General features: G+C 35.9%; 2 protein-coding genes across 2 annotated transcripts in view; both read left to right on the top strand.

The window, feature by feature from the left end:
- The window catches only part of LOC102771184 (transmembrane protease serine 11F), a 53,520-nt gene extending 51,320 nt beyond the window's left edge, over positions 1–2,200 (top strand). The window contains exon 10 of the mRNA XM_006753865.1: positions 2,042–2,200. Coding sequence (XP_006753928.1) covers positions 2,042–2,200 — 159 coding nt within the window. The remainder of the gene's footprint in view (positions 1–2,041) is intronic.
- An 8,284-nt stretch (positions 2,201–10,484) lies between these two features.
- LOC102770899 (transmembrane protease serine 11G-like) overlaps positions 10,485–12,815 on the top strand; it is a 44,430-nt gene continuing 42,099 nt past the window's right edge. The window contains exon 1 of the mRNA XM_006753864.2: positions 10,485–10,534. Within this exon, the coding sequence (XP_006753927.1) occupies positions 10,524–10,534 (11 nt within the window). The 5' untranslated portion in view covers positions 10,485–10,523. The remainder of the gene's footprint in view (positions 10,535–12,815) is intronic.

Raw genomic sequence — 12,815 nt, 5'->3', positions numbered from 1 at the left:
CTGACAGCGCCAGCCCCATTTGCACCTGCTGACAGTGCAGAGTGATTGGGACTAGTGCTGGGCACTGGCAGCGGGTGCGAGCAGGGCCAGTGCTGGCAGCAGGTGTGAGCACTTGGTGGGACTGCAGCACGTGAGAGCAAAGAATTTTCAGTAACCACTAGAGGCTCACCCTGATGACAGCAACTGTCGCCCTGCCTTGGTCTGATGCCCCCACTCACCTGCTCCACTATCCCACCATGGCTGATGCCCGCCATGTTCCACGCGTGACCCCTGGTGGTCAGCACACATCATAGCGACCAGTTGTTCAGTTGTTCTGCCGTTTGGTCTATTTGCATATTAGGGTTTTATATATATATAGATAGATCCCTTTATTCTGAACTGATACTATTTGCATATTAGGGTTTTATATATAGATATAGATCCTTTATTCTGAACTGATGATTTTGTTTCCCAATTTTCAAAGAAAATAATAATCTTAAGAGGGGACTTTTTCCATCTTCCTGGCACCAGACATACAGACCTGCCTTCATCTGGACCCATTTTATCCACCTTCAGTTTAGGCCACAAAAGAGGAGCTACCTCTTCTCTAAGGCTGATTACTTCTCTGCTCAGGCTTCTCTTCTTATTGGCATTTTGAAAAAGTTTTCAGTAGCTATTATGTCCTCTCACTCCTTTCATAGTCCACATTTCTTTTGTAACCAGATCCTTCCCCATTCAGTTCTCTCAAGTTAAGAAAAAAACAAACAATTCTTTCTTGGCCCACAATGTACCCTGTCTTCCCTTTACCATCAAATATTTGGGAAACTGTCTATATGCTATTCAGTTCTCTCAAGTTAAGAAAAACACACACAACTCTTTCTTGGCCCACAATGTACCCTGTTTTCCCTTTACCATCAAATATTTGGGAAACTGTCTATGCATTGTCTAATTTCTCAAACCATTTCTATATGGCTTCTGTTCTATCATTTCATGAAAAAACAGCTCTTCTTGAGATTTTCAATGATGCACCAAACACCTCCAACAAATGATTTTTAGTCTTTTTTTCTCTTAAACCTTTCAACAGCATTTAACAAAGCTAACCAATCCCTCTTTCCTGACATATTGTCTTCCTTTGGCTTGTAATGATTTTCATCCTACATCTCTGTCTGCTCCTTCTCTGTATCTTTTTTGGGATCATTCTTTTAATCCCAGACATTAATTTTTGGTCTATTTTATACCTGTTCCTCTTTTTACCCTATATTTTCTCTATAGAAGATCTTTCAACCATAGCTTCATTATCATCTTTTTACTTTTAGGTCCCCAACTTCCCCATTGATCTCCAGACTTATATATTTCCTCAACCTCCACTTTTATCTCCAGACTTACACAAGGGTGGGCAAAAAAAGTATGTTTATAGTTGTGAGTACATGAAAGAGTTTATTCTTGTATTATTATTTATTATATTATTTATTTATATTATTTGTCTTATTCTTATTGTTATTATTCATATCCTTATGATTTATCTTTTAAGTAATGATGGCTGGTAATTTAACCAATGACCAATGAAAGTGGATACTTAACTAGTACCTACTTTTGCCCAACCCTGTAGATTCTACTCCACATGGATATTTCAAAGGCATCTCATTTAAAATGTTGCATCTGATTCTGCTCTAATTCCCCTCTCCATCTGATCTTCTCCTATGCGTTGTACTTCTATGAATGGTACCTCCTTTCATTCTGTTAAACAAGCCATTCCAACTTGCCTTATCCCTTATCTATGCACAAATACTAGCCTCTTATTAAACATTTCATGCACATATTTACTAAACCATGCATAAAATATCTAATCAAACTAGCAAAAAACAAAAATCCAAGGATGCTGAACCAGAAATAATGTATCCACTCCATATGAATGTTAGTCTTTCTAGAAAACAATGTACTTGACATTTTAGCCTTTTCTTTGTACCAATTTCTTTTTTTTTTCCATGTGGAAAAGAGATGATTGCAATTACCTTCCTACTCAGTTAGAGTTAACAATTTTAAATATGTTTTTTTTCTCCAGGGTGATTCTGGTGGACCTCTGGTTTATGATAATCATGACATCTGGTACCTTATTGGTATAGTAAGTTGGGGACAATCATGTGCTCTTCCCAAAAAACCTGGGGTCTACACAAAAGTGACTCAGTATCGAAACTGGATTGCCTCAAAGACTGGTATCTAGTGTGAACTGTCCATGAATTATATCCATGGCACACAAAGCTAGAACTCCTGCATATTGTATATTATTTATATTCATGTGGTTTGGATCAGTGCTTTTGCTGGAGGTCTCAGACCAATCCTTTGTGATTGAACTCTCAACTCCAAGGGAAGAAGACACAGCAAATGACAGGGAGCACTGACTCCTTGCTCACAGGGAAACTGTGTTGCTTATTAACAAGATGAATACTTATAAATGGTTTTCCTCAATGGAAGATGAGGACGATCATTTTCCACCAGATTTGAAGAGCTTCCAAGGCTGCCAAAATCTTACTTCACATAACATTTGGAGCCCTTGGGATTCTTCTAGCAAAACAAGTCAAACAACAGTCTTTCCTGAGGGCTCAGGGCTTCAATATTCTGGCACTGATGATTGGACGCTCAATGGCTGGAATGGAGAAGCAGGATTTGCAATAGAACTTGGACTCTAATCTGCGTTTATAAATTACAATAGAGAATTATTATTAACCACAAGAGTTGTCATTTTAAAAATGTTAAAAGGTATCTGAACTTGCTGTTAACATTATTTTAAACACAAGCTTCAAGATGCATATTGTATTGTTAATAAGCAATTCTGATTTGTTTTTTAACAGCATCATCAGTTAGTATTAGGCCAGAAAGGAGAATAAAATAGACTCTTGGGAATGTTTTCCCATCAATACAGGAAGATAAAAAGAATCGATGCAACCTAGACTAGCACAGTTGGTTTCAAATTATTTGTAACAGGACAAACACTCCAGATTTTTTATGGAATGAACTATCCACTTATTTATTTAGAAGTATCTACAATACTGTATTGTAACTGGTGCCCTTGTAAATCTTCAGCCATCTGACAGGTCATATGTCTATCAGACTGTCAGGTTGAGAGAGCTTACTTGTGCAAAGCACTTAGGACAGTGCCTGGTGTATATCATGCACTATAAAAATGTTTGCTATAATGGAAAGGAATGCTTCTGTGAATTTTAAGATAAATTAACGTAAGTTGTCAAATGAGTGAATGACTTTGAGGCTTAAATCAGCCCAAAATCTAATGGGGGAGAGCACAGTCTTTGGAATTAGGCTACCTGAGCTTGAATATCGGCTGTGCCTCATATGAGCTGTTGGTCATCACACAGGTTTCTTAATGTCACTGTGCATTAGTGCTCTCATTTTTACGGTGGGAGTAAAAATGGTGCCTACTCATATGATTGTTATGAGAATTAAATGAACTAATATGAGTAAAAAAAGCTCTTGGAACAGTATCTGCACACAGTAGGCCAATAATATGGACTGCTATGAATTAGTGTGCTTTGGACTCAATAAAATAATATACTTTTAAAAAACTGTCCCTTGCTTCTTTAAAGTCATGTAATCAATTTCAGAATACTTCAAATTACATTGTAAAAAATTAGGTGATGCTAGATTTTCAAAACCACTCTTTATGTCTAATATATACAAGCAGACATCGTTCAAAATATAGGATGCCTCGCCACCTGGCTTCAGGGTTGTGACTACAGTGATGCAGCTGTATTCATTTTCAGGCCTCGATGCAAGACCTCAAGTGCTAGATGTTCTGCTCTGATTTATCAGGGGAAAATTTAGCCTCTCTGTTTCTTTAGTGACTGAAAGTTTTGTTAATTTATGTGTATGTGTTTATATGTAATATATGTAAACAAGATGTATCTAACTGGAAAAAATCTCCTAGTTATTTACACCTCGATATTAAGATATATTATGAACAGAAAAGGATCATGCACACATGCTTTCTTTTTAAAAAGAAACTGACACCAAATTTCTGAGTTGATGACTACTAATAACTAAGTATCAATGGAAAAATCAAAGTGAAAACTTAAATCTTTACACTTATTTCTATATGTAGAGAAACACCCAAAGCTTCCTGGAGAATACTTAGCATATTCAAAATGTACTTGATTGATGATAGACCTTTTTGTATTAATGTTAAACACAGCCTTTGGTAGAAACAGGAAAACAAATCTGTCTACAAAAAAAAATATTTTCTACTATGTAAGTTCTATTACAATGGATATGTACTTTTGTGTAACTATATTTATATTTCAGAAGACTGTGATAACTTTTTGCTAGTGTGTCTGTGAAACTATATATACTGATTTAAATAATTCTATATTCAATTCAATTCAATGAGATTTTGACACAAATGAGAGGAATAAATCCAAAAGTCCACAAACAAGTTTAAGAAATGGAAAAGTGGATTTTAAACAGAATTTATATGTACTATGTCTAGTTTGATTAAGTCGGACCTATTGTATGGTGTTATAGTATTTAGGCAATAATAGCTTTTCCCCAGTTTTCCATCTACCGAATGGGACAAAGTTAAGCTAGCTACCTCTTGGCATTATTGTGAGGCTTTCCTGTTGGATAATAAAGTTGAAAAGTCAAAGAATGTTTTAAACTTGCTCAAAAAAGTACAAAATATATTATTGTAAACATATAAGTATGATGCGGCTGAAATTATATAAAGAAGTTTTTTTTAATTACAGTGTTAGCATTTTTATTTATCAATACTCTTGCTTTGTGAGTTTTGCAAATATATTGTGGTTAAAAACACAAAAACCTGGGCTTTGCCTCTTATGCTGTGAATGCTCTAATAATATTCACATATTTTAATAGAAAAAAGCTTTTAATTTGTCTGACTCCTTGTTTTAAAGGACAGGTCAAATTCATTAGGCAGACAGTAAACCCTACAGAACATAATCTCTGTGGGATCTTGATGAAATTTTGGATGCCATGAGAAAGAACTAAAGTTTTGTTTTTGATGCTAGATAGAACAAGATTGAACCAAAATTTTTACAAATGCTTAATCATATTGTCTCAGTGAAATCTTCATGATTCAACAATAAGAACAAAAGCGTATTAACAGGAATCTACCCTTTTGAGAATAAAGTTGTTGCTTTGTTAGTATATTTATTTGACAGAGAGGAAATGTGTGGGAGGCATTTCTTCATGCAACCATGGAAATGGAAAATAAACTTGTTACAAATTATTGAAACTAAAGTTAGAATTATAGCTGTTAAAACCTGGAAGGACTTGCCTTAGCTGGTTTGGCTCAGTGGATAGAGCATCGGCCTGCAAACTGAAGGGTCCTGGGTTTGATTCCGGTCAAGGGCACATGTCCGGGTTGTGGGCTCAATCCCCAGAGGGGGACTTGCAGGAGGCAGCCAATCCATGATTCTCTCTCATCATGGATGTTTTTTTTTCTCTCTCTCTCTCCCTCTTCCTTCCTCTCTGAGATCAATGAAAATGTATTTTTTTAAAAAGAATAAAATAATGACAAAGTATTTGTTAAAAAATAATAATAAAAAAATAAAAATCTGGAAGGATTTAAGAGGTTATCTACAGCGACGGTCACATTACCTTTTTTTGACTGATGTGAAATCAAAGCCAAGAGAATTTTTCCAAGTTATACAGTAGGTCACAGTCAGTGTAGAAACTTAACCGAGGAGACCCTTGTGCCCAGTGTAGCTATCTCTCCATCACTCTAATCCAAATCATTCCGGTTCATTAGCCAGGAACACTGCAATTCTACAAGTCATTGGAATTAAATGTTTGTACTAAACCAAGGTTTCTTCTTACAGAAATATGAGGTAAGATGGTGTTCAGCAAAGCATATCAATGGACAAAACCAGTTTTACAATTTAGACAATGATACAACCATTAGCCAACTATCCCTAAGGAAATGAAGGATGATTTGAATGTAGGAAAGCTGCAGAGCCAGTTAAATTCGCAGGTCAGAATATTCCATGCTTTTGTAAATGCTTACAAAGAAACTTCTTTTACAGGTTTTAATATTTTCCTTGCCCAAAAGTTTTAACTATTACTAATAAGAAATGAGAGAAATGCAATCACATCACACAATTTAAAAGATAAATATTCCTTCGCTCTAAATTGTTCTCAGTCTGCCAAATGAAAAATTAATCTATCCACCTCATGATGTTGTAAGGCTTTTCTGCTAATTAATGAAGAACAAAAGCCAGAGAAGGTTTCAAACCGGTTGGAAGTGTAAAGTATATTACTGTAAACTCAGTTGACGCTGCACATGCACTAGGATTGTCATTAAGTTTTCATAGTGATGGTTGTTTTCATTTATCTGTATTATTGCTTTGTGCATTTTGCAAATACTACTATTTTCTTGAAATTATATTTAGCATTTTATCAAAAGAAATAACATTTAATGAAGCTTGTGTGGTCAATATTAATTTATTTAAAACGAAAAATCAGTTTTGTTCATTTGATAGCTTTAAGAATAAATATAATTCAAATTCATTTTATTTAAAGCATATTTTACTATAACATCTGGGAAAACTCTGTAATCAATCTACTAGGAATGTTTTTATAGCTATTCTGTAGCTGACAGTGGGAAATACCAAAAGCAATCCAAACTCATCATTTAACATATATTTTAAAGACTCTGCTTAGTAATATTTTAATTTATATTCTGAATTATTAAAGGTTTTAAACTTAAGTCACAGAGCTATGCAATAGTGAGTATGCTACGCAGATAGCATGGATTTCCTGTGAATTTTTATAGATTTTGTTTCCCAGTCAGATTTTGCGTCCCAACTTTTACTTAAAAAAATGTAGTCTTGTAGATAGAAAGATTATCCTGTTAGGTCTTACTTCTCTCTACTTCTAAACTCTAAAAGATGTTTGGATGACCACCTTTTAAATATTTTCAGGAAGAGAAAATTCATAAATGCCTAGGATTGCCTTCCGAATGGTTTTAATAACTGCCCTTTGTCTGTATTCAAAACAAGTACCTTTCCTTATTATCAAGCTTGTATCTTCCTGTTTAGATCTAGGTGGAAATTATAGAATTTGGGGTGAGCCACTCCAGCTGGGCAGGGGGATAATTTTTTAAATCCACTTGTATTTGTCCTACAAGTGACAATATTTAGGGATGAGGATTAGGAAGTTGAATGAACAGTCTGAGGTGCACCATGAACAAGAGTGGAGAGGAGAAATAAATAGAGTCTAAAAGTAAAAAAGAAGTCATTGGAAAGACAAATATTAAGCCACAGGTACTTGACAAAAGTTTCATAAAATATAGATGTACCACAGAATAAAAATAATTGTTTTAAGTAAAGGAAATGGATGATTGATTTTTCTCCATTCAAAACAAACAACAGCAGGAACATCATAATTAATACTTTTTCAGAAGGAGAGGGCACATAATTGTAGCAACATAATTATTTTATCTTCCAATCCTTGTAAATACTCATGCATATATTTTATAAAGTTGATATAATTACATATATAAAATTATGTATTTCTTTATCTGAGATTACCTTAGATTTTTTCAATAACTATGTGTTTTATATAACCATAATTTTTAATGACTACCTTTGACTTGATACATCAAATAGTTATGCTACATAGACTGTGACCAGAACACTAGGCTAACCTGATATAAACTAAATTTTATACCAGGGTCATAAACCATAAAGTATGTCATCATCCCTTCCATGCTCCATGAACCTTCTAGGAACTCACCAAATGAAAAGCCACTGTTATCACCCATACTTTCCTGAATTTTACTTCTTTCCCAAGTGACTATGGTTTCTTTTCCTTCTCCTCATACTGCTTTTTGTCTTCCCTGTTGGTTTAACATCTCTCTACTACCCCTTTCTCAGCTGGTTCCACTGAATCCTCCTTGCTTTTTTAAATTAAAATGTTCCTATGCCCCCAATCTCTTCACAGAATGCTCCCTCCCCATCTTACTAAAGTCTGGATATCCAGATCTAAAGCACACCTTCATTGTAGCCCTCTCAAGCGATTGCTCTTTCTCCCGGATTCTAATTACGAGTCAGAATTCTTCTAATTCTTAAATAAAAGCTTCTAAATATGTGTGAAGTCTCCCAACAATTACTGTTGCACACTAGTATAAAATATATACTGTTTTAGTACAAAAGCTCATGCCTATAGCTATACCACACATTGCCCCTCCCAGTTACTGTCAATCTCTTGATCACTCCCCACATTTATTGAGGTACTAGTCACTTGCTCAAAATAGACCTCTCTACCTAACTTTATCTTCATTGTGGTCAATTTCAACATCTAAGTGGATGAATCACACCTAGCTTCAATTCTTTGACCTCATAAATCCCAATGACTTAAACTTCTATTCCACTCCCAACATCTCCAGTCTGGACTGTTGAAACAATCTCAAAATTATCTTCCTTCTACTAATCTTGATGCCCTCTAGTCCATTCTCCTGAACTTGTTTCAAATAACTCTAATTTATCCACCTCTTACAGAAGAGATACTTAATCTAGAGTCCAACAGCAAAAAAAATGCATCTATAATTTCACTTACTTTTGAAAGAAATCTACTATTTTATTACATTATAAAATAGGCAGAAAAAAATCCTGTAACATAAGCTGTATTACTGATTTTGTGATCAAGAGAAATCATAGATATTTTTATTTTATTTAAAAGTCACATATGTATAAAATATATTTATACTCACCACAACTTTGAAATTATGTTATTAGGTTCATTGCTATATGCTGTTATCTAATGTTAATAGAGAATCATACTTATTACTAAACCATAAATTTAAAAAATATTTTTATACCTATATTGTGATATGTTGATTTCTGTATATTTCTACATATTCTATTTTATGAATTAAAAAACATCATTATAGAAGGCTCCTGTAGTCTTCACCAGATAGCCACAGATGGCCATGATCATGACACATAGGCACACACACACATACACAAATCAAGAGTCTTTGACCTTTAGGGTAAAGACAAAAACCTATTTTCTTGATTCTAAGAGTGAGAGGATGTACTCTTATTGGCTTGAAAATGAAGGGAACCATGTGTCAAGGAATGCAGGTAGCCTTTGGAAGCCAAGGTCAGCCCAGGCTGGCGGCAACAAAGAAACAGGAACCTTAGTCTTTCTGCAATAGCCTGAATGAGTTGGGAAGTGATTCCTCACCACAGCCTCCAGATAGGAACCCAGATGAGTCCACACCTTGCTTTTGAGACACTGAACAGAGAACAAAGATGAGCTCACCCAGATTTCTGACCTACAAAGTCAAAACAGATAATAAACGGCTGTTGTTTTAAGTGGCTAAGTTTGTCATAATTTGTTATGCATGAAAAGATAATTGACAAAGGCATATCATTTTTATTTATTAGCCAATTTGAACATTTTTCATATGTTCATTTATTAATTGTAATTATATGTTCCTGTTTTGGCAAAAAAAAAAACAAACACCTTTTTTTCTTTTACAAAACAAAAGAGGGACTCAATATGAATATGTATGTTGATGGTCAAATCCACTGAAAGAAAGTCAAGTATTGAATGCAAAGTGTTTGCAGAGGTTCTGGTGGGTGCATTTAGTAAAAGACATCACAGTTTCTGACCATCACAATTTCACTATCTAACATGAGAAATGGGTCTACAAACCTAAAAGTAAGCAAAGCTAAACTAGATTCGTGCTTGAAGGGAAAGCATGGGTTGTTTAGATAGTGTGAAAGCTGGGAAATTAAAGGGAAACATCCTGGAAGAATTATCTTTAGAATCGATGTACCCTGTGAGGTGGACTTGGAATTGAGAACTGCACTATAAAGAAGGGAAATGATATTTTAGGCATGTGGGCAGACACAATGGGAAGAGAAGGGTTGGATTGACAGAAAACTCAAGCTCGGAGAAGGTAGACATGCCTACAAAGGAGAACACATGGAGAGGAGACAGTCAGCAGTAAAGCCCTTTACAACGGCAGCTGGCACAAATATATGTTAATTTTCCCTCCTTCGAGCCAGATTCCCCTTTAGAGTAGATGCAAATGAATTACTGAGCCAGACGTGATGAGTACATGTATCATTGAACTAAGAAAGGCAAGTCGAGGGTGTCAAACGCTTTAGAAAAGTCCTAATGTTGCCTCTGAAAGAGATGAATGGCAGGGCCTGAAGACCAGGCTTGTCCTGAGTCAGACCGAGTGTCACCTTTGGAAAGCCAAGCACAAAACCATGCAAAGTATTCAAGGGTGTTGCTTCGGTTTTGAATCTGGTGCTGTTTCTCCACTTAATTAGCCAGAACCAGGAAATTTTTCCTGCAGTAAAGACAAGCGATTCTTCACCTCAAACCATAGTATTGGTTAAAGTTTACCCATCCCAACCTGCCAAACTTGTTTATTTTAAATCCTTAAGCATTCTTTCTTTAGTCAGCGTACAGGCCTGAAAGAATGCCAGGATGCTGGTCATTTGACGAGGAATCACAAAGCAGCACGGAGGTGGAGGAGTGTGCATTCTCAACAGTGTATGATGTATCAGTAAGTTTAACTTTATTTCATGTTTAAAAAGATTCATTTCAGAGAGTGGTTTCCAATTCAGGCAATTATTCTGAATTGGAAATTTAAAGGTGTGTTGTTGTTTTTTTCCTTTCCCTCCTGTTGCTGGAGAAAATGATAATAGTAATGCTAATACTATTTATTTTAGGAAACCATGCTAACAATTTAATATTTAGGACTTAAAAGGTTTAATGGGTTGGATTTTAATTGCAAAGTTTAATGTAAAAATAAGATCATCACAGAGAGGGAGGGAAAACAGAGAGCCTAAGGTACAATACTATAAATTTGTAGCAGTGGAAGGATGGGGCATGGAAGAAAGTGTTTTCTCACTCTCAGTTCAGAGTTTAGAATATATAATAGTATTTTTAATATTCCCAAATTATGCATTTAATTGATACACTGAAAATAGAAGAAATACACAAATTGTGTAAGAAGTATTATATTTTAACCCCTATTTTGAAAATAATAAATACAAATAAAATTCCAAAAAAATAAATCTAAAATATAATGTCCTTTGAGACATTCCTTTTCTCTTAAAATAAAATTTTAAAAAACAATAGAACAATTTGTACATCGAATGCAAAAGTGAGAAGCAAATAAGTTATAAAAATTTTGTATTTTAGTAGACTTGGGTGTCTATAGAAATGAAAGTGACATAAAGGTAGAGAAAGTGAATAATAGCCTGAAATAAAAATCTGGGGAAAACAGAAGACCTACATCTGGGAATAGTCCAAGAAACCATTTAGCTCTCTTCATTCCTATTACTTGCTATTTTCAAAATTGTCCTCTCCAGGTCTGAAATCCATAAAAAGTCTACAGTTCAATTCCATATCAAGATAAATCAGTATGACTACTTTATAATTTTTTGCTCTGGTTTTCCATGGCTTTGTAGCTTAGAGGGATAGTAAGGGGTGAGAGTGGAGGGATGGGTGGGGAGATGCTGTTGAAAAACAATCCCTACTTTTCCTATTGATAATTGATGTCTGAGGTAATTAAGTCAGAGGGTTTTCTCTATTTGAAACACACAAATGAAACTTTATTAGTTTTTGTCACCAGGAGGTAATGTGAAGAAAATATATTTTATTCTTTGTTGTACATGCCAGTATCTAGTAGAATGCTTGGCAAAAGCATATTAGTTGAACCATTTAATTGTTCTTCAAATGTATTTGGTACCAACTAATTTCCAGCTAACAGCTCATCCATTTGATTTAACTGGATTTCATGTCATCTTTAAAGCCTTTATTTTTACACTGGACTAGTTTGTTTACTTTTCTAGTAAGCCACTCTGTATTTAGATATCATAATATAAACAGGTATAACATTAAGTCCTTGTTTTCTTTCCAAAAAATGATTGCTTGGATTATTTCATTCCTTCAATGAGATTCTGGATAATTTTAAATTTCTCTTTACCTCACACAAAAATATTAGTCTTTTTTATTGAGATATAATTGATGCATATATTACAATAGTTTCAGGTGTACAGCATAATGCTTCAGTATTTGTATATATTGTGAAATGATCACCACAGAAAGTCTAGTTAACATCTGTTACCAAACTTAGTAACAAATTCTTTTTCTTGTGATAGGAACTACTCTCTTAGCAATTTTCAAATGTACAATACATTTAATAACTATAGTCTCCATGCTGCACATTATATCTCCATGACATTTATTTTATAACTAGGGGCCCAGTGCACGAATTCGTGCCCCTTGAAAGGAACTGTGGGCCGCGAGGCTGTGGTGGGCACAGGGGGAGGGTCTTGGCCCATCCTCCGCACCCCCACCCAACCTCTCTCACTGTGGCCCCCAGTCCCCTCTCTGCTGGCAGCCATGCTCCCACCACCTCCACTCCCATGCGCTGATGGCACCGGCCCCACTTACACCCACCCACTAACAGCATGGAGCAATTGGGACCGGTGCCAGCAGCAGGTGTGAGTGGGGCCAGTGCCATCAGCAGGTGTGAACAGCAGCTGCTACCCCAATCACACCTCAGGAGCATGGGGAGGTGGAAAAGCCCTCAGAGGCAATCAGGACCAGAGCCAGGTGCAGACAGCGGGTGCGAGTGGTGGCCAGTGTTGGCAGTGGGTGCAAGAGCGGCTGCTGGGCCCTGATTGCCCCTCAGGAGCAGGGGAAGGTGGAGAAGCCCTGAGGGGTGATCAGGCCAGCAGCCACCACTCACACCTGCTGATGACACTGAGTGATCAGGGCCAGTGCCAGGCGCTGACAGCAGGTGCAAGTGGCAGCACAGGCACCAGCAGCCGGTG

This window comes from Myotis davidii, unplaced genomic scaffold, assembly GCF_000327345.1.
Source record: "Myotis davidii unplaced genomic scaffold, ASM32734v1 scaffold31, whole genome shotgun sequence".
NCBI classification, from domain to species: domain Eukaryota; kingdom Metazoa; phylum Chordata; class Mammalia; order Chiroptera; family Vespertilionidae; genus Myotis; species Myotis davidii.
This window is presented reverse-complemented; position numbering and strand designations above follow the sequence as displayed.